This window comes from Amblyomma mixtum, chromosome 10 (genome assembly GCF_055824585.1).
Source record: "Amblyomma mixtum isolate Tamu chromosome 10, ASM5582458v1, whole genome shotgun sequence".
Taxonomy (NCBI): Eukaryota; Metazoa; Arthropoda; class Arachnida; order Ixodida; family Ixodidae; genus Amblyomma; species Amblyomma mixtum.
The window spans coordinates 106859664-106882909 of NC_143021.1; the positions used below are offsets into that span (position 1 = coordinate 106859664).

The window sequence follows — 23246 nt, forward strand, 5'->3', positions numbered from 1 at the left end:
CATTATTGCAAAAGTCCCTCGTTATTCACACACAGCCGAATTGTTTAAGAAATTTAACATAATCAGTATAGAGTCTTCATATTCCTATAGACTAATCCGTCACTACAAATCAGAAATAATTAAACACGACAATTCTTTAGCAGTGCTAGCCGCACTTGCTGCGAACTATCCTGTGTATTGTACACGAAATCCGGAAAAATGGAAAGTTGATGTATGCCGCACAAATTATGGGAAACAAATGTTGAAACATCGTCTGCCAGCTATCCTGAACGAACTCTCCGGTGATGATAACCGAGACGTCCTCAACAAATCGTTCAGGGATCTACGCAGCATGTTTCTGTAATAAAAAAAAAATTGTACGTGGCGATAAAGTGAACTTCTTTGTTTTTGTTTGTGAAAAAAGCACTGTTACAGAGATGTGTTATTTTGTTCTCGTTTTTTCTTGTCGCATCTTTTGTTTGTGAAATAAGCACGGTTACAGAGATGTGCGTTATTTTGTTCTCGTTTTTTCTTCCCTTCACTTTCGTGCCGTGCATTTTTTATACTTAGCCAGCTTTGTGCACTACATTTTTTTTTTTCCATGATCCGGACACTTAAAGTTTTGTTTGCTTTTCGTTTCTGCCTAGTGGGCAGCTGCGTTTTCTGCGTTTTCTGCAAATTCACTGCCTGTATTTTAAACATTCTGCGTATTCCACTGTATGCCTTGTAAGGGGCACGGACCTCGTCAAGCCACCATTGGCTTTTTGTCCGTGCCCCTAAGCATCTCAGGATGTTTGAATAAATTTGATTTGATTTGATTTGATTTGATTACCTCATTGTGTTAGACAGTTCAGCGGCCATCGGCATGCTTGAAACCGTCAAGGACATCGTCGGGATGTTCAAGGCCTCTTCTGGTGGAATGAACTTCACGTGGGAAATGCCGAAAGAAAACAGGATCCAGTTTCTAGATCTGTTGCTGGTCTTTAGTGGTGAGCGAGTTTGTTGGTCGTACAAAGTTAGATCGAAGAAAGGTTTACTCCCCTTCGACAGTGCGCATTCCAAACTTGTCAAGCGGGCAGTCGCAACTAGCGCACTTCATGCGTCACTAACAGACATTTGCGAACACGTGGCTTATTCTAGCTTCGACATCTAGGTTCAACGCCTTTTTTTGGCTGGCTACTCACCTTTCCTCATAGCAGGCCTGTGCGAAGCCGTACTACAGAAAATGAAGCTAGGAGAGGGAAGGAGAGAGCCCAACTAAAAGAAACGTTGGCGGTCATTCCATACATCCACAAACTGTAGCACAATGTCAAAAAGGTTGCAGCCAGGTATGATGTAAACGTTGTGTTTTCTGCACCATGTAAGTTTGCTAAAATATGCGAGATGGTAAACCGTAAAAATCGGGCGACCTGCGCAGTAAAGCATTCGAGTCACTCCACTGAATGTCGGTCCGGAGGGGATTACCAGATTCCCCTCTTGTGCGGTAAAGTATACATCGGCCATACCGGACGCTGTTTCAATGAGAGAGCACGTGAACACTTGTTCAATGTAAAAAACAAGTCTGGGAGCCACATGGCAGTTCATTCCAACCAACCTCGCCATGAATGTTATCGGACACTAAATTTCTAGTATTCTAGTTCACTACGCCCAAGGCCACGCAGCCAACCCATCTCTGCTCAAGAGAAAAAAAATGGCTGAGGCTTAGCTAAGGTTAAGCCTAGTCAGATGCGAAGCATATTGATGGCTAGGCTTGGTAATACATGGCTTTCTATTGTGATACATTCCAGCGGCTAAAAAGACAGGGACGAAGGTAGACGAGACATGACGAACGCCGGACTTCATCATCATCAGCCTGACTACACCCACTGCAGGGCAAAGGCCTCTCCCATGTCTCTCCAATTAACCCTGTCCTTTGTCAGTTGCCGCCACTGTATCCCTGCAAACTTCTTAATCTCATCCGCCCACCTAACTTTCTGCCGTCCCCTGCTACGTTTGCTTTCTCTTGGAATCCACTCCGTTACCCTTAAGGACCAGCGGTTATCTTGCCTTCGCATTACATGTCCTGCCCAAGCCCATTTCTTCCTCTTGATTTCAACTAAGATGTCATTAACCCGCGTTTGTTCCCTCACCCACTCCGCCCTCTTCCGATCTCTTAACGTTACACCTATCATTTTCCTTTCCATAGCTCGCTGCGTTGTTCTTAACTTAAGCTGAACCCTCTTTGTTAGCCTCCACGTTTCTGCCCCATAGGTGAGTACCGGTAGGATACAGCTGTTGTATACTTTTCTCTTCAGGGATATTGGTAAGCTACCATTCATGATCTGAGAGAACCTACCATATGCGCTCCACCCCATTCGTATTCTTCTAGTTATTTCCCTCTCATGATCCGGATCTGCGGTCACTACCTGCCCTAAGTAGACATATTCTCTTACTACTTCCAGCACCTCGCTACCAATTGCGAACTGCTGTTCCCTTGCTAGGCTGTTGAACATTACTTTGGTTTTCTGCATGTTAATTCTTAGCCCCACCGTTCTGCTCTGCCTGTCTAACTGATTGATCATGCTTTGCAGTTCTTGTCCTGAGTGGCTTAGCAAGGCAACGTCATCAGCGAATCGCAAATTACTCAGGTATTCTCCATTACCTCTTATCCCCAACTGTTCCCATTCCAGTCCCCGGAATACCTCCTGTAAGCAGGCAGTGAAGAGCATTGGCGAGATCGTGTCTCCCTGCCTGACCCCTTTCCGTATTGGAATTTTATTGCTGACTTTATGGAGAACTATAGTAGCTGTGCAGTCGTTATAAATATCTTCCAATATTTTCACATAACACTCTTCTACACCCTGATTCCGCAATGCCTGCATGACAGCTGAGGTTTCCACCGAGTCAAATGCTTTCTCGTAATCAATGAAGGCTATATATAAGGGTTGGTTATATTCTGCGCATTTCTCTATCACCTGATTGATAGTGTGAATGTGGTCTATTGTCGAGTATCCTTTACGAAAGCCTGCCTGATCATTTGGTTGACTAAAGTCCAAGGTTGTCCTGACTCTATTAGCGATTACCTTAGTAAATACCTTGTAGGCAACGGACAATAAGCTGATTGGTCTGTAATTCTTCAAGTCCTTCACATCTCCTTTCTTATGAATTAAGATAATGTTAGCGTTCTTCCAAGCTTCTGGTACTCTCGAGGTCACAAGGCATTGCGTATAGAGGGTGGCTAGTTTTTGTAGCACAATCTCTCCTCCGTCCTTCAACAAATCTGCTGTTACCTGATCCTCACCAGCTGCTTTCCCTCTTTGCATTGCTCCTAAGGCTTTCTTTACTTCCTCCTTCGTTACTGGCAGGATGTCCCATTGCTGTGCTTGACTGCCTCCCTCAGTAACTTGATGATTACATTCGCTACTGTATAGATTTGTGTAGAACTCTTCGGCTAATTCAACTATCTTATCCATATTGCTGATGACATTGCCCTGTTTGTCTTTTAGCGCATACATCTGGTTTTTACCTATGCCCAGTTTTCTCCTCACTGATTTTAGGCTACCGCCGTTCCTTAGAGCATGCTCAATTTTCTCCATGTTAAACTTTCTTATGTCGGCTACCTTGCGCTTATTTATTAATTTCGATAGCTCTGCTAGTTCTATCCTGTCTGTGGAGTTAGACGTCCTCATGCTTTGGCGTTTCTTAATCAGATCTTTGGTCTCCTGAGATAGCTTGCTGGTATCCTGTCGAACTATCCTACCACCTACTTCTGCGGCGCACTCTGTAACGATAGCTGTAAGATTATCATTCATTGTTTCAACACTGCGGTCGTCTTCATCAGTTAAAGCGGAAAATCTGTTTTGCAGCGACATTCTGAATTCCTCTACCTTCCCTCTTAATGCTAACTCGTTAATAGCCTTTCGCTTCACCAGTTTCGTCCGTTCCCTCTTCAAATCTAAGCTAACACGAGACCTTACCATTCTGTGGTCGCTACAACGGACCTTACCGAGGACCTCCACATCCTCTACGATGCCAGGGTGTGCGCACAATATGAAATCTATTTCATTTTTAGTCTCACCATTGGGGCTCTTCCAAGTCCACTTCCTGTTTGCTCGTTTGCGGAAGAAGGTATTCATAATCCGTAAATTATTTCTATCTGCAAACTCTACTAATAACTCTCCCCTACTGTTCCTAGAACCTAGGCCATAGTCACCTACCGCCTTGTCTCCAGCCTGCTTTTTACCTACCTTTGCATTAAAGTCGCCCATCAGTACAGTGTACTGTGATTTTACTTTGGTCATTGCCGATTCCACATCCTCATAGAAGCTTTCAACTATCTGGTCATCATGGCTTGATGTAGGCGCGTAGGCCTGCACCACCTTCAGCTTGTACCTCTTATTAAGCCTAATTACGATAGCTGCCACTCTCTCGTTAATACTGTAAAACTCCTCGATGTTGCCAGCTATATCCTGATTAATGAGGAATCCCACACCTAGTTCTCGCCTATCTACTAATCCACGATAGCACAGTACATGCCCGCCCTTTAATACTGTATACGCCTCATCTGTCCTCCTAACCTCACTAAGCCCTATGACATCCCATTTAATACCGGCTAATTCCTCCAATAGCACTGCTAAGCTAGCCTCACTTGATAAGGTTCTTGCGTTAAACGTTGCCAGGTTCAGTTTCCAATGGCGGCCTGTCCGGAGCCAGAGATTCTTAGCACCCTCCGCTGCGTCACAGATCTGACCGCCGCCTTGGTCAGTTGCTCCGCAGCCGCTGGGGACTGAGGGCCGAGGGTTAATTGGTTTGTTCATAGAAGGTTGTGGCCAGTACTACACCAGGGTGGCCAAATCCTGTTCTGGTGAGGAAGTGCGTTGTCGGTTCTGGTCACCGAAATCAGGCCGCACTCCAAGCCTGGTTATGCAATTCCATCGACACGCGGAGTTTCTTTTTATTATTATTATTTTTTTTTAATCCGGTGGAGAATTGCGTGGCACCGGGATTCGAACCCCGGTCCTCTTGCACGCGAGGCGGATGCTCTACCTCTACGCCATCGCCGCATCCCAACATTATTACTGCAAATTGAGTTGTATCCGAATATAGGAGCGCCTGAACGCAACTGCTGCCAGATGATTACACAGCACAATAAAAGATATTTAACTTGAGTGGAAAACGGCGCATCCCAACATTATTACTGCAAATTGAGTTGTATCCGAATATAGGAGCGCCTGAACACAACTGCTGCCAGATGATTACACAGCACAATAAAAGATATTTAACTTCGGACGCAAACGCCGCATCCCAACATTATTACTGCAAACTAAGTTGTATAAGACTATAGGAGCACCTGATCACAACTGCTGCCACAGGATTCCACCAAATTATAAGATACTTAACTTGGGTGGAAAACGCCGCATCCCAACATTATTACTGCAAATTGAGTTGTATCCGAATATAGGAGCGCCTGAACACAACTGCTGCCAGATGATTACACAGCACAATAAAAGATATTTAACTTCGGTGGCAAACGCCGCATCCCACCATTATTACTGCAAATTGAGTTGTATCCGAATATAGGAGCGCCTGAACACAACTGCTGCCAGGTGATTACACCGCACTATAAAGATATTTAACTTGGGTGGCAAACGCCGCATCCCCACATTATTACTGCAAATTGAGTTGTATCCGAATATACGAGCGCCTGACCACAACTGCTGCCACAGGATTCCACCAAATTATAAGATACTTAACTTGGGTGGAAAACGCCGCATCCCAACATTATAACTGCAAATTGAGTTTATTTATTTATTTTAGTAAGGAACCCACAGCGCCGTGGCATTACAGTGGGGGGGGGGGTGCAATGTACAACAAAGAAGCACACATGACACCTCCGCTCGCAGGCAGAGATACAAGCATAAAACTTTCACCATGTACATCTCACTTCAAAAGAACACATCACAATCGCATCACATCACATCACATCACATCATTACACATGAGGTTTATTTCACAAACAGCGATAATATACAAAAGGGGGCGCAAGGAAAAGTAATCCGTGACAAGATTAACCCATAATCAAAAAAATGCAGAAGGCTCCTTTGCCATGCCACTCATGTTTTCCACATCGGCGCACCTACTATTTATCGCCTACCTGGCTGAATCCACCCGTTTGCCTTCAGGTAATCTATTTCTTTTTTGTGTAGCGCCACAGAAGGGCTGCTGACGCAGTTTTCTTTATCATTAAAAATACTGAACGCTTCAAAAATTTCTCGGCTCTTTTGAGTCTTAAATCTGCGCATCACACTTGTCCTTTCTAAAAACGCCTTGCATGCTGGCTTGTGTGAGCAACGGCGAATGTGGTCAGCTAGGTGACCTCCGCCAGATAACGAATGAGCTGTCCGGCGATGCTCTAGCAAGCGTTCGTTGAGGCAGCGTCCCGTCTGTCCGATATACCGTCTGCCACAGGCGAGGGAGATGCTGTATACAACACCAACTTCACATTGAACAAGAGGTTTGATGTGCTTAATTTTGCACAAAGGCCTCTTTTTGGCGTCATTCACCAGGCGGCACATGCGTCCCAGCTTTTCCGGGGCCGAAAATACTACACGCACGCCACACTTGTCGCCGAACTTCTTGAGGCGGTGTGAGACCTGATGCCAGTAGGGCACAACGACAGGTCGCTGTTCGGTACGTGCATTTTCCCTTGGCTTGCACCGCCCACCAGATTTCACCTCGCGAATCTGGGTTTCCACCCAAGATGCCACAATTTCTCCTGGATACCCAGCCTTATCCAATCGCTTTAGTTGGGCATGGACGCTGTCACGCACTTCATGTTCGCACGACTTGGCTAGAGCAGACCGGACGCAATTTTTTGCTATAGCTCTTTTCACGAGCTTGGAATGGGCCGAATCATAGTTCAGAATTTGTTTCTTCGACCGTGACTTATACTGCCAGCACACACGCGTTTCTTCAAAAATAAGGCACACATCAAGGAACTGGATGCGACCTTCCTGCGGTAATTCGTGAGTGAACTTCATTCCGAATGCATTATTAGCAAATATTTCCGGAATGTTGTTCACATCGATACCTCTATCCTGAGCATCAATCACATTTGATTGATGTTTTGATTCAACTTTCTACGCTTAATGACATGGCTTTCGTTGGTTGAATACTTGGTCATTTTAATACAACCACTAGAAGTGTAGCAAGGATTGCCGTGGCAGCTATATACGGGATCATCGGTGAATTCAATGCAGAGTGTACAACCGCTGCCCCAGCACCGGCTACAACAGCTTTCGCTTCTCGTTCAAATCAGCCATGCTTCTAGGCGGCATCCCAACACCTGGCCGCCTCGTAAGTGCCCGGAGAGCGAGGCAAGCTCAGCTTTTTACCGCTGCTGTAGCGTCACGTGGTCAGCTGCAGCGCCTCTGATGTGGAGCCTCCACCGCCGTGGCCGACCGCGCGAGCCGGCAGCCCATCTCTCCTCTGCTGTGACGTCATGTTGTCACGTGGTGTCACGTGGTCACGCTAAAGGTCAATGGTAGCTCCACCGCCGCGCTCGACAGGCTGCAGTGTAGCTCTAGTAATATGCTTCGCATAAAACTGACAGTGGTTGGGTTAAGCTCCACGTACGTGGTCGAGGCGCACCACTGGACTCCCGAATGCGACTACGCGTTTCGCCAGCTCAAGTTTCTCCTCACCTCGCAGCCAATATTGCGTCATTTCAGCCCGACAGCACCGACTGAACTCCACACTGACGCCAGCGGCATCGGCGTGGGTGCTGAGCTTATCCAACGCCATGAGGGCAATCAACACGTTGTCGCTTACGCAAGTCGAACCCTCAGCAAGTCGGAACGCAATTACACTTTAACAGAGCAAGAGTGTCTCGCCGTTGTTTTCGGCGTACAAAGCTTTCGTTCGTGCCTTTATGGACGTGCTTTTACAGTCGTCACAGACCATCATTCTCTGTGCTGGCTTATCAATCTACGCGACCCCTGCGGTCGGTTGGCCCGCTGGGCGTTACGCATGCAAGAGTTTAACTTCAAAGTGTCTTACAAAGGTGGCCGCCAACACGCCGACGCAGATTGCCTCTTGCGGCTGCCGCTCACGGTTACTACTTCCGGTGATGAAAACTTCGACGACTATCTCACTGCCGTTTCCCAAGAGTTTCCCAATCTTGGCACTTTCCAGACGGAACAACGCAAGGATCAGCACTTGGCGCCGCTTTTTGCCGAAGCCCGTGACCCGACATCTGCAAGCCCTTTCTGCATTCGCGACGGTTTACTCTATAGAGCGAATTACTCGCCTGGAGATGCGCGCTTTCTCCTCGTCGTTCCGGCTACTCTGTATTCCTCTGTTCTGCACGCAATGCACGATGACGTCACGGCTGGGCACTTGGGGTTTGCCAGGACCCTTAACCGCATCAAAGAACGTTTTTACTGGCCACAAATGCGTCACATGGTTCAGCGCTACGTGGCCACCTGCGTGCAGTGCCAGCGTTTCAAGCTTCCCACCACTTCTTCGCCTGGACGTCTGCATCCTGTGCCACCTCCAAGCACACCATACGAACAAGTTGGTCTCGATCTGCTCGGCCCGTTTCCCTGCTCGTCCAACGGTAACCGCTGGGTCATCGTGTGCGTTGATAACCTCACCCGTTACTGTGAAACCGCCGCCCTACCTTGCGCCACCGCTGCAGAAGTCTCGCTCTTTCTTCTTCATGCTGTCATCCGCCGGCATGGACCTCCTCGAGTTGTTATCAACGATCGCGGTCGCCAGTTTACGGCAGACATTGTGGAAGAGCTTCTGCGTCTTTGTTCATGCCACTTTCGCCACTCGACGCCGTACCACCCCCAGACGAATGGACTGGTTGAACGTACCAATCGGGCACTTACGAACATGCTTGCCATGTATGTCGATTCCCGCCATAAGAACTGGGACGACGTGCTTCCCTTCATTACATACGCCTATAACACGTCGAGGCATGACATAACTGGTTACAGCCCATTCTTCCTTCCTTAAGCCCGTCCACCTCGAAGCTCTCTCGACAGCATCTTACCTTTCTCTCTCGACACCGAGCCTTCTATTGCCAACACTCCATGTCGCGCTGAAGAAGCCCGTCGGATTGCCCGGATGCGCACCTTGGCATCGCACGATCGCTCTAAGCAGCGTTATGACCGCCGGTGCAAGGATGTCTACTACCTACCCGGTGTCATTGTATGGTTGTGGACGCCACTACGCAAGCGTGATTTATCACAAAAGCTGCTGTCCCACTACACAGGCCCGTTCGTCGTTGTTGCTCGCCTCAACGACCTCAACTATGTCGTTTCTCCCCAATCAACTCAAGCACGCCGATCAAGGAAAACCCAAGTCATGCATGTCGCACGGCTAAAGCCCTTCCACTCTCGGGACCCAGATTGACTGACTGGCGCAGAGGGCTTCGTCTGCGAACGGGGAAATGTCACGTGCTACGCATGGGCCCTAAGGAACAAAGAAGATGTGCGCACGCTGGAAGAAAAACAGGAAGTCATGTATCCTGCCGCTGGCGCACCAGGCTCTGGTCGACCTGTCTTGTAAATAGCATTTGTAAATAGAACCTGTAACAATATATTTATTCTTTCGCCGAACGGGAGTAGACAAAGACGAATAGTAGTGCTAAACTTTTGCATTGGATATGTTCAAGGAAATGCTCTGAGCGTACGACATAAACAATATGTCCATATATCCAGATTCCTCATATCCAGGCTCGACTGTAATAACGACACGCATTACGCCGCCGCAAAGCGTCATGCTGAGAGGCCTGAGCGCAGTGACACCGCGAGAACAAGAAACTCCTACATTTCCCAGCGCTCGCAACCTTCCTGCAAATGTTTTCACTAATACTCCAAGGGAACACGGCGAAGGTGCAGTGCACGACGTACCGAGACTTTGATGCGGATAGTTGATGACCCACTCTACTGCCGAGGACAGCAGTCCGTGCACGAGGAGGACCGGGGGTGCGGGCGCCCTGACGATCGGCACCCGGCCTCGCGGAACGCGCTGAAGGCTGAGGACGTAGCCATCTGCCGTGGTCGTCTGGTGCTCCTCAGCCGGGTAACCCTTGCTGCGCACCAGCTCGGCCTGAAGGCAAAAAATGCAGGTTCCAACCGCCTACTAGCATAGCGGTTCATAATTAAATGGTTTTAAGGCGCAAAAAACAGACAAGACACATAGGTAGGCGACAGGACGAAGCGCCAACTTCCAACTGATTTTATTGCATGCATGAAACGTACTTATATAGCTTTTCTTCACATGCGCAGGTGGGTCACCTAAAGCTCAGGAACGACATGATAAGGCGAGCTCCAGGAATTGCTTTTCACTGTTATACAATACAATCAATGTGTTCTTTACGCACAAGTCGCCTTTCTTTTTGATAAAAAGCGCTTCTGTCAACTCCCTGGCATTATTATCATTGCTTTTGCCCAGAATGCGCACATCAGTGAAGCATAGCTCACAATTGCGGGACGGGCACTTATTAAAGTGCTGAGTTAGATGTGTGCCTTCCTTTTTCTGCTCTACGTTTCTCTCATGTTCCCTCGTTCGCTCATTCAGGCACCTGCCCGACAGACCTATGTAGGAGTGCCCGCAAGACAGGGCGATTTCGTTTACAACCCCTTCAGCACATTTCACGAACGGCTTTGTTCCGCAGCCTCGTTCCTTGGTGTTCTCTTTATCTTTACGGGAGCAAAGGCCACCTAGATTTCTCGGTGCAGAAAAGGCGAGCCGTACAGCATGGCGGCTGGCAACTTTCCAAATTATGGGCCACACGATGTGCTTATGGCACCACCACTGCTCTTACCACTTCTCGAGAGACCTCTGGCCTAGCTCTACCAGTACCCTTCTTTGTCTTGTTTAGGAGACATTCAACTACCGCAGTCACGAGCGAACGGGGGAACCCGGCTGCAAAAAACCTAGCCAATTGGTGATTAAGACTGTCCCGCATTTTGTGAGGGCATTAATTTTTTGTGTGCCAATTCAAGGCAAAGCGAAGCAATCCCGCGTTTCACAAGTTTAGAACGGCAGGAGTCAAAAGATAGCAGCTGCTTCTTTGCACGCGGAAAATATGACCAACAGACTCGGTCACCACAGAACTCAATTTTCAAGTCTAAAAACTGTAATGAATCATGATCAGGTACTTTCTGTGTGAACTCCAGACCTTTTCCATACTCTCTAAAGGCAGATAAAACACTGTTCACTGTTTCCTTAAGGTTGTAAAGGCCTTCTTTAGTTAAAACAATCATAAAATCATCAACATACCTAAAAACTTAAAAAAACCTTGTCAGTGGATAAAACTTGCCGCAGACATGAGTGAACCGGTGCGAAAGAAGCCCGAAGGCGAAACGAAGAAGAGACAGGAAAGAGCGCTAAACTGACAATAGAATTTTATTGAGCGAAACTCGTACAACACATAGGAAGGCAGCGGCAAAGATAATCCATCATCATCAGCCTGACTACACCCACTGCAGCGCAAAGGCCTTTCCCATGTCTCTCCAATTAACCCTGTCCTTTGCTAGTTGCCGCCACTGTATCCCCGCAAACTTCTTAATCTCATCCGCCCACCTAACTTTCTGCCGTCCCCTGCTACGTTTGCTTTCTCTTGGAATCCACTCCGTTACCCTTAAGGACCAGCGGTATCTTTCCTTCGCATTACATGCCCTGCCCAAGCCCACTTCTTCCTCTTGATTTCAACTACGATGTCATTAACCCGCGTTTGTTCCCTCACCCACTCTGCCCTCTTCCGATCTCTTAACGTTACACCTATCATTTTCCTTTCCATAGCTCCATGCGTTGTTCTTAACTTAAGCTGAACCCTCTTTGTTAGCCTCCACGTTTCTGTCCCATAGGTGAGTACCGGTAGGATACAGCGGTTATATACTTTTCTCTTCAGGGATATTGGTAAGCTACCATTCATGATCTGAGAGAACCTGCCATACGCGCTCCACCCCATTCTTATTGTTCTAGTTGTTTCCCTCATGATCCGGATCTCCGGTCACTACCTGCCCTAAGTAGACATATTCTCTTACTACTTCCAGCACCTCGCTACCACTTGCGAACTGCTGTTCCCTTGCAAGGCTATTGAACATTACTTTGGTTTTCTGCATGTTAATTCATAGCCCCACCGTTCTATTCTGGATGTCTAGCTGATTGATCAAGCTTTGCAATTCTTGTCCTGAGTGACTTAGCAAGGCAATGTCATCAGCGTATCGCAAATTACTCAGGTATTCTCCATTAACTCTTATCCCCAACTCTTCCCATTCCAGTCCCCGGAATACCTCCTGTAAGCAGCCAGTGAAGAGCATTGGCGAGATCGTGTCTCCCTGCCTGACACGTTGGGGAGGAGGGATAACCGCAAACTTGACAGGACTGAAGATCGAGAAGAGGACAGGACGAGCGGTACCTTTCCGTATTGGAATTTTATTGCTGGCATTATGGAGAACTATACTAGCTGTGCAATCGTTATAAATATCTTCCAATATTTTCACATAACACTCTTATACACCCTGATTCCACAATGCCTGCATGACAGCTGAGCTTTCCACTGAGTCGAATGCTTTCTCGTAATCAATGAAGGCTATATATAGGGGTTGGTTATATTCTGCGCATTTCTCTATCACCTGATTGATAGTGTGAATGTGGTCTATTGTCGAGTATCCTTTACGAAAGCCTGCCTGATCATTGGTTGACTAAAGTCCAAGGTTGTCCTGACTCTATTAGCGATTACCTTAGTAAATACCTTGTAAGCAACGGACAATAAGCTCATCGGTCTGTAATTCTTCAAGTCCTTGACGTTTCCTTTCTTATGAATTAAGATAATGTTAGCGTTCTTTCAAGCTTCTGGTACTCGCGAGGTCACAAGGCATTGCGTATACACGGTGGCTAGTTTTTGTAGCACAATCTCTTGTCCGTCCTTCAACAAATCTGCTGCTACCTGATCCCCACCAGCTGCTTTCCCTCTCTGCATTGCTCCCAAGGCTTTCTTTACTTCCTCTTTCGTTACTGGCAGGATGTCCCATTGCTTTGCTCGACTGCCTTCCTCAGTAACTTGATGATTACATTCGCTACTGTATAGATTTGTGTAGAACTCTTCGGCTAATTCAACTATCTTATCCATATTGCTGATGACATTGCCCTGTTTGTCTTTTAGCGCATACATCTGGGTTTTACCTATGCCCAGTTTTCTCCTCACTGATTTTAGGCTACCTCCGTTCCTTAGAGCATGCTCGATATTCTCCATGTAAACTTTCTTATGTCGGCTACCTTGCGCTTATTTATTAACTTAGATAGCTCTGCTAGTTCTATCCTGTCAGTGGAGTTAGATGTCCTCATGCTTTGACGTTTCTTAATCAGATGTTTAGTCTCCTGAGATATTATGAGAACAAAAGTAACTGCGCAAAAGGACGGGACAAGAGAAAGAGAACCACACGGGACAAACGGAGACTGACAACTGATTTATTCCACCAACTCCTCTTTCCTTCAGCAGCAAAGCGCATGCGCACCAACCACAAAAACAAAAAACAAAAAACAGAAGCGACACTCATCTCGTGGAATCAAGGAACTCGAACTCCTTGCGGTACAGGTGTACTGAAGCATCGCTAATACACTTATCAGGCCCTAACCTCGCGATTTCCAAGGCCTCGATAATTTCTCGTTCTTTCTTATCCCTCGACCGTCCGATAATCTTAGTCCTATCGAGAAGCGGATTACAATCTCTGTCATCATGCTTGCAAGTGGGACAATGCTTAGGCAGATGCTGCCCCCTTGAATCTTCTAAGGAATTTGCGTGCTCTAATAATCTAATGTTGACGCAGCGGCCAGTTTGCCCTATGTAGAACCTACCACAACTCAGGGGAATCTGATAAATTACATTGCATGTACACTGTACGAACTTATTCCTGTGGTTAATGCCACACTCAACCTTCTTTTGCTTATATTTTCTCGCCAAATTGCACAAACGCGACAACTTGCAAGGTGCAGAAAAAATGACGTCAACGACGAATTTTCCGGCGACCCTCTTGAGGCCGTGCGAGACCCTGTGAACATAGGGCATAATTTCATACTTCCGTCTGTCCTGTGCATCCGCCCCCGGAGGTTTTGAGTTTGGGCGGAAGGACTTCAACAGGGACCCAGCGACAGCCTGAAGAAGGGCCAGCGGAAAACCAGCAGACCTAAGGCGATCAACCTGAGCCTCAAAGCTAACCTGAACTTTATGTGGACAGGACTTGGCTAATGAAGCCCTGAGGCAAGTTGATACAATACCCCTCTTGACCAGCTTCGATTGGCACGAGTTAAAGGGTAGGAGTGCCTTTTTCGACCTAGGCATGTACGCCCAGCAGAGGTGGTCAGTATCGTTAAAAAATAATTTTAAATCTAAGAATTGCAAACAAGAGTTTTCAGGAAGTTTAATGGTAAAATTAAAACTTGGAAAGGCTGACTTAAAAGATGCTAAAACCTCCATTGCCACCTGGGCCAAGTCGTCGTTGTGGTCAATATTTAAAAGGATTAAAAAGTCGTCCACGTATCGGAACACTCGAACGATACGGTCGTCAGATAGTACCCGCGATAGCGAGCGGTCAATTTCAGCTAAAAGGATTTCCGATAAAACTAGGGCTACACATGACCCGATGCAAATTTCGCGTTTCTGCACTTAAAATTTTTTCCTGAAAACTCCCAATCGTTGAAGTAAGATAAACCTTAAGCAATTCCAAAAAACCTTCAACAGAAATACCGCACGCATTCTGGAAAGACACAGCACCAGAACGTTCGATACAGTTCCGGACTGCACGGAACAGGTCATCGTGGGGAAGGGAGTAGAACAACTCTTCTATGTCAACCGAAAAGCCCGAGTTAAGATCGGAGAGGCTATCCCCTAACATTTCGGCCACTCGGTCTGAGCTGCTGACCTTGTACGGATCGTCGGGCGCCAGACTTCCCAGATGGCGCTGAAGGTAGTGACTGACCACAGCTTGCCATGATCCAGTTTCTGTAACAATGGCTCTAAAACCCAATGGCTCTTCACCTTGAACTTTGTCAGCAATCCTATGCGCCGCCGCCAAAGCCTCGGGCTTGCTCAGGGGGACTTCCACGCTGGACTTGGGGCCCTTGTTGAGGACACTTTCAACGTTGTGTGGAACCGATGCCCCTCCAAGGTAGACAACCGGAACAACACCAACCTGCTTTTTGGGGACCTCGGGTAGGTTCAGTCGTCGCATGTTCCAAAGGAACTCAGCACTTCCCTCAGCAAGGACCTGGTAATCCTTGAGTGTAAGGAAGCCTTCAGGGCCCGTTCCCTTCCAGCTGAAGCACAAAAACCGCAGCCAGTCTTGCAACAGGCGGACGTGTCTCCAGCATCTTGTGGCTCTTGGCACTGAAGAACACAGTGAGCACTAGGACCTTGTTTTTCCCCACTTCACTTTTTAGCCTGTCGAGTTTCAAATCCCTTAACAGTGCAACCGCCTTTGCCTTCGCTTTAGACGGCTTTAGATCTGTTCTCTCAAAGTTCTTTAAGACAGATAGGCCGCCGCGGTGGCTCAGTGGCTATGGTGCTCGGCTGCTGTCCCGAAAGACGCGGGTTCGATCCCGGCCGCGGCGGTGGAATTTCTTTGGAGGAGAAATTCGAGGCCCGTGTACTGTGCGATGTCAGTGCACGTTAAAGAACCCCAGGTGGTCGAAATTTCCGGAACCCTCCACTACGGCGTCTCTCATAGCCTTAGTCGCTTTGGGACGTTAAACCCCATAAACCAACCAACCTTTAAGACAGATGTCATGGCCTTGTCACTAAAAAGCTTCTGAGGCATAACCACAAAGCCTCCTTCTTTGTCGGCCATCATCAAAGCGAGGTCAGAGTTCCTAAAATAGCTTGCCAAAGATCTCACCATGGAGTGTTCTTTCTTCTTGCCTTTGAAAGTGTTGCGGATCGAATCAACACATTCTAAATGGTAACGTTCTTTCTCTTCACCTTGAACTTTGTCAGCAATCCTATGCGCCGCCGCCAAAGCCTCGGGCTTGCTCAGGGGGACTTCCACGCTGGACTTGGGGCCCTTGTTGAGGACACTTTCAACGTTGTGTGGAACCGATGCCCCTCCAAGGTAGACAACCGGAACAACACCAACCTGCTTTTTGGGGACCTCGGGTAGGTTCAGTCGTCGCATGTTCCAAAGGAACTCAGCACTTCCCTCAGCAAGGACCTGGTAATCCTTGAGTGTAAGGAAGCCTTCAGGGCCCGTTCCCTTCCAGCTGAAGCACAAAAACCGCAGCCAGTCTTGCAACAGGCGGACGTGTCTCCAGCATTCGCTTCTCAGAATCTTTGCAATTCTTTTCCAGTGTCCCTCGCAACAGCCAAGAATCCCGAACACTTGCAAGCATTATGACAGAGATTGTAATCCGCTTCTCGATAGGACTAAGATTATCGGACGCTCGAGGGATAAGAAAGAACGAGAAATTATCGAGGCCTTGGAAATCGCGAGGTTAGGGCCTGATAAGTGTATTAGCGATGCTTCTGTACACCTGTGCCGCAAGGAGTTCGAGTTCCTTGATTCCACGAGATGAGTGTCGCTTCTGTTTTATGTTTTTTGTTTTTGTGGTTGGTGCGCATGCGCTTTGCTGCTGAAGGAAAGAGGAGTTGGTGGAATAAATCAGTTGTCAGTCTGCGTTTGTCCCGTGTGGTTATCTTTCTCTTGTCCCGTCCTTTTGTGCAGTTACTTTTTTCTCATAATGTCGTACCAACTAGCCCCTCACCGCACTCTTCTAGACTCCTGAGATAGCTCTTTGGTGTCCTGTCGAACCATCCTACCACCTACTTCTGCGGCGCACTCTGTAACGATAGCTGTGAGATTATCATTCACTGTTTCAACACTACGCTCGTCTTCTTCAGTTAAAGCGGAAAATCTGTTCTGCAGCGACAATCTGAATTCCTCTACCTTCCCTCTTAATGCTAACTCGTTAATAGCCTTTCGCTTCACCAGTTTCCTCCGTTCCCTCTTCAAATCTAAGCTAATACGAGACCTTACCATTCTGTGGTCGCTACAACGGACCTTACCGAGGACATCCACATCCTGTACGATGCCAGGGTGTGCACACAGTATGAAGTCTATATCATTTTTAGTCTCACCATTGGGGCTCTTCCACGCCCACTTCCTGTTTGCTCGTTTGCGGAAGAAGGTATTCATAATCCGTAAATTATTTCTATCTGCGAACTCTACTAATAACTCTCCCCTACTGTTCCTAGAACCTATGCCATAGTCACCTACCGCATTGTCTCCAGCCTGCTTTTGACCTACCTTTGCATTAAAGTCGCCCATCAGTACAGTGTTCTGTGATTTTACTTTGGTCATTGCCGATTCCACATCCTCATAGAAGCTTTCAACTATCTGGTCATCATGGCTTGATGTAGGCGCGTAGGCCTGCACCACCTTCAGCTTGTACTTCTTATTAAGCCTAATTACAATAGCTGCCACTCTCTTGTTAATACTGTAAAACTCCTCGATGTTGCCAGCTATATCCTAATTTATGAGAAATCCCACACCTAGTTCTCGTCTATCTGCTAATCCACGATAGCACAGTACATGCCCGCCCTTTAGTACCGTATACGCCTCATCTGTCCTCCTAACCTCACTAAGCCCTATGACATCCCATTTAATACCGGCTAATTCCTCCAGCAGCACTGCTAAGCTAGCCTCACTTGATAAGGTTCTTGCTTTAAACGTTGCCAGGTTCAGTTTCCAATGGCGGCCTGTCCGGGGCCAGAGATTCTTAGCACCCTCTGCTGCGTCACAGATCTGACCGCCGCCTTGGTCAGTTGCTCCGCAGCCGCTGGGGACTGAGGGCCGAGGGTTAATTGGTTTGTTCATAGAAGGTTGTGGCCAAGTACTACACCAGGGTGGCCAAATCCTGTTCTGGTGAGGAAGTGCGTTGTTGGTTCTGGTCACCGAAATCAGGCCGCACTCCAAGCCTGGTTATGCAATTCCATCGACACGCGGAGTTTTTTTTTTATCCGGTGGAGAATTGCGTGGCACCGGGATTCGAACCCTGGTCCTCTTGCACACGAGGCGGATGCTCTACCTCTACGCCATCGCTGCTTCCCCAAAGATAATCAGATGCAGTCAAAGTCGCATGGTGTAAAGAGCCATAAAAGCGATATAAAACATAACAGGGTGGTAAAGCTAAAAGTCATCTGGATCTGAAAAGGGATGATAACAAAATGAAAAAATTACACTTGATGACTATAAACAGCTAATGTAACTTGGTGTAAAGACTCGTCTTTGTGTCCTCTTGCTTCGTCTGTCGTTTTGTTCGCGCTGTTCCCTCCCACGATGTTGGTGTAAAGAGCCATAAAACAAATAAAACACCAATAGCAGCTAACGGGGAGAAAACCGATAAAAACTGACGAAATGAAATTGTAGAAAGACCAAAAACAGACTGAATTTGACAACGTGGGGCTAGAAAAAGTGCACAGACCTTAACAATAAAACGATGAAACAGTAACACTCAATGATTCAAACACGCGTAGTCAGCAATAAAAATTTAGCAACGTAGTTCCAGAAAGGCAAGTTCACTCCCGTACAATGATTTGGACGCGACACTGACATATTCCAAGCATTTTCTTTTTATAAAGAAGGCTTCCTTCAACTCGAAATAACAGCGCAAAAACATAGGACACACAGAATAAGAAGACACCACGAGCACTGACTTACAACAAGTTTATTTCGAGGTAAACATTGCCTGATATACTGCCTACACACAGCACGTGACACAGATACGTGACTTCTGCCGCCCGTGTCATCACTTCCCCCCAGAGTCCCCCTAGAACAACAGTTTCGGGTAAACGAGGCATGCATTTACACTCTTTGCAATGAAGCGCTAAATTAGAGCCAGTGCCTTTTTCTAGTGAGCGCTCGCGTTTCCTTAAACGTTCATTCGAGCACATTCCGGTTTGTCCAATATAAACTTTGTCGCATGTAAGCGGAGTCTGGTAAATCACGAGCGTGAATTGCTGGGCTAGTTGGTTCATAATGTTATCAGGGTGGAACCAGCGGAACACAGACGCAGGACAAGAAAAAGGAGGAACACTCACCACACCGCTGGACTTGCAACTGATTTATTTCCAAGAAAACCACCACATTTAAATGTTTCCCTGCGCAAGCGCACACTCTGGACGATGGGATCGACTGTATTAAGATAAAAGAAAGTTATATTCTTTATCCCTGATAAAAACCGAGGGATCGCTGACTCACATCTGCTTGTTTTTCCTGATTAAAAACGCTTCCAGAATTTCACGCTGGCGTCTTGTTCTCCCCCGACCGATAATTCTCGTTAGGTGAAGCAAAGGAGAACATCCTTTGCATACCTTAACATGCAAGGCTAAATTGCTTCCAGTGCCTGAATTGAACGTTGTTCGGTGCTGCCTAAGACGTTCATTGATGCACCCCCCGGTTTGCCCGATGTAGGTTTTCGCACAGGACAATGGGATGCAGTACACCATCCCTACTTCACACGAAGTGAACCTCGTCTGGTGCTTGGCTCCTTTTTCTGCGGACCACTAGAAATTTGGGCGCACAAACCAGACAGTTTCCGGGGAGCAGAAAAAACCGTAGTGACAACGAATTTTTGTGCCACTTTTTTCAGACCATGCGATGTCGTGTGGCAGTAGGAACCACTTCAATCTTCTTCCTGTTCTCTTGCGATGGACTTGCAGACTTAGCCGACAATTTCTTCATCTTATTCCCCAGTGATTCACCCACCGCAAGGAAAACCGACGGAGGAAACCCAGAATCGGACAACCGCGCAACCTGCTCGGCCAGACTTTGCTGCATGACATGTGGGCAACTTTTCTTGAGAGCGTCCGAAAAACACAAATTCGCGATGCTGCGTTTCACCAGCTTTGAATGAGCCGATTCATATTGCAAAAGCGACTTTTTAGTCCTGGGCGCATATTTCCAACACACGTGCCCGTCGGGTAAAAAAGTCAATTCTAAATCAAGGAACCTAATGGTCTTGTCAGAAGGAATCTCTTTGGTAAAAGCCAAGTTCTTAAAGCATGCGCAAAAAATTTTAAAAACTCGTCTGCCTCAAGAGTGGGCTGGTCAGTTTCATTTAATTTTAAAATGACTAGAAAATTGTCCACATATCTTAAAACCCTAATAACACTAACGTGGAAAACTGGGCGTCATTGTTGTCTCATCTAGTCCTCGTCTCCTTGCGCTGCTATTTATTTGTCCTAACAACACGCGTGTCTTGAATGGAATCCTGAAGAATGCAGTCAATTTTCGCTAAAAAAATGTCACAGAAAACTGGCGCTACACACGAGCCAATGCAGATACCTCGGTTTTGCACCACGTTCTTTCTGTCATATTGAACAATTGTTGAATTTAAATACACCTTCAACAGCTCAAGGAAAGATTCCAGAGAGATGCCACACTTATTCTGGAAGGAAATTGTCCCGGTTCTTTGCATTAATTCGCGTACAGCACAAAAAAGTTCATCATGCGGAACAGAGTAAAACAAGTCCACAATGTCCAAAGAGAAGGCTGCGTTGGCACCGAGAAAACCGGAACAGAGGCACTCCACCAGGCTCATTGAGCTCTTCACCCTAAAAGGATCCGTCGGCACCAGACCCTCAAAGGAAACCTTGAAGTAGTTGGAGACCACTTTTTGCCGCTCCCGCCTTGTGTTATTGCACTTTAGCAGTTCGTCATGTGGGATAGAATAATACAAGTCTTTGACGTCAATTGAGAAGGCACTTGACCCTGTACTTCACTGTTGCACATATGTGCTGGTCTTTTGAACCTAGGAGCAGAAAACCGTTGCTTCCGTACAGTTCCTCTCATTCGAAGCTCGTAAAAAGGGGCGTTGTAGCGTCTTGCTTCAGTAACGCCATGAAGAAATCTTGCACACACAGGACTGCCAATAGTTTTTATTATCAGATTCAGAGGCTCGTTACTGCAGGATACGCCCTCAACGTCTTAGCAGCAGTAGCGGAGGGGATGTTGAAAAAGTTGAAACTTGGTGGCGCAATCGACCACAGTACCAGAAGAAAAAATGTGTCTGTCGTACCCTACATTCATGTTGTCTCGCATAATTTGAAAAGAATAGGTAACAGAGCCGCAGTAGATGTTGTATTTTCAGCTCCTGTGAAACTGAGAAGTTTGTGCGCGCGTGTAAATGGCCCCAAAAAGTCAATTGAAGCTCAACCCGTCTGCGCAAAATGCATGAGGTTAAATTTTTGAAGTGCGTAGAAAATCTAGTTTATTCGATCCCTATGAGTTGTGGTGGTTCCTATGTTGGACAAACTGGTCGTTGTTTGAACGATAGGCTGAGGGAGCACAAAAATGATGTCAAGAATGCTGCCCGCTACATTGGTGTTCATTGTCGTGATTGTTCTTGCAGCCTCTACATGACAAAACCAGGATTGTTGATAAACACAAAGATCAGCTGACTAGAGAAGTTTGAATTTTCGCACACGTGTTAGCAAAGTGTGGGTCTGGCAAAGAGTGGGTCTGCCCTCCAATCCTCTTCCGGCCAATCCTCTTCAGTGGGTCTGGCAGCGGCATGGCGAACGGTTCTTGCAAACACGTGTGCTTCATTTTGCAGATAGCCGCAAGTATCGCTGTACCATACTTCCTGAGCAATGCTTCTTCTTCAAGCTTCCTTCATGAAAAATGCACCCTCACGGGCCCTCCATGCAGTTCCTGCTGCCAACCGATAGATGGCAATGTAACCACAGCCTCATCTTCCGTCGATCTCGCTTGTCTCGACCACGCATGGCACAACCCCGAAACGTCATCGACACGGACGCGACGGGATATAAAAGCGATATACCGGCCAATCCTCTTCAGTGGGTCTGGCAGCGGCATGGCGAACGGTTCTTGCAAACACGTGTGCTTCATTTTGCAGATAGCCGCAAGTATCGCTGGACCATACTTCCTGAGCAATGCTTCTTCTTCAAGCTTCCTTCATGAAAAATGCACCCTCACGGGCCCTCCATTCAGTTCCTGCTGCCAACCGATAGATGGCAATGTAACCACATCCTCATCTTCCGTCGATCTCGCTTGTCTCGACCACCCCGGAACGTCATCGACACGGACCCGACGGGATATAAAAGCGACATACCGGCCAATCCTCTTCAGTGGGTCTGGCAGCGGCATGGCGAACGGTTCTTGCAAACACGTGTGCTTCATTTTGCAGATAGCCACAAGCATCGCTGGACCATACTTCCTGAGCAATGCAACCATAGCCTCCTCTTCCGTCGATCTTGCTTGTCTCGACCGCGCATGGCACAACCCCGGACCGTCATCGACAGGATATAAAGTCGACACACCGGCCAATCCTCTTCAGTGGGTCTGGCAGCGGCATGGCGAACGGTTCTTGCAAACACATGTGCTTCATTTTGCAGGTAGGCCATAAATACGCTTTCAAATGTTATAGGAGCGATAATCGTTTCTTATTGCTGCTGCCAGACCCTCAGAACTTTGCGTGTATTTTTTCTTGCCTACGGCATTCCTTAAGAATTTTGTTGCAACTGTCCGGCGATGTCGAGACAAATCAAGGCCCAAAGTCAGAAGAAATGCTAACGGAACTGCTAGCTGCACAAGCACGAATAAGCGCAGAGCTTTCCACGCTCAACTCTAGGATGGCTACCTTGGAACAGCGTATTAAGCACATAGAGGCGTTGGCTTCAACTGCAAACGACGCTCTTAAGCGTGTTCATGATCTTGAGATAACTGTTGAGAACCTTAAAGATGTCATTACCAAACTTGACCGCAAAAATGATGACCTGGAAAACCGATCCCGTAGGAATAACTTAATCATCTATGCCTTGAAGGAACCATCAAATGAAACTTCTGGGGGGCTATTAGCTTCTGTATTGGAGTTACTGTATTCCGAACTTGGAATTCAATGTGAAGGTATTGAACGCTGTCACAGGCTTGGCACGGAAACAACTGAAAAGACGAGACCTGTCATTTTTGAACTGATAGGCTTTAGAACCAAGCGATGAAAATTTTTGTATGGATTAGTCGGTGGTTCATCTTAAGGAAGGTAACAGCAGCGCAAAAAGACGGGAAGACAAGACACACACAACCAGCGCCAGTCCTGTTGGTTGTGTGTCTCTTGAGTTCCCGTCTTTTTGCGCTGCTGTTACCTTCCTTTAGAACCAAGCTTTCCATCTTTAAAAATGCCAGAAAACTAAAACGACCTGATACGCACATTAGTGAAGACTTTTCTGCGCGTGTACGGCACATTCGAAAGGCTCTCTG

The 23246-nt window shown here is 47.1% G+C and overlaps 1 protein-coding gene across 1 annotated transcript in view; it reads right to left on the reverse strand.

The window, feature by feature from the left end:
* LOC149326610 (lipase member M-like) overlaps positions 1-23246 on the reverse strand; it is a 261176-nt gene that overhangs the window by 177800 nt on the left and 60130 nt on the right. The window contains exon 2 of the mRNA XM_089564634.1: positions 9879-10077. Within this exon, the coding sequence (XP_089420760.1) occupies positions 9879-10077 (199 nt within the window). The remainder of the gene's footprint in view (positions 1-9878; positions 10078-23246) is intronic.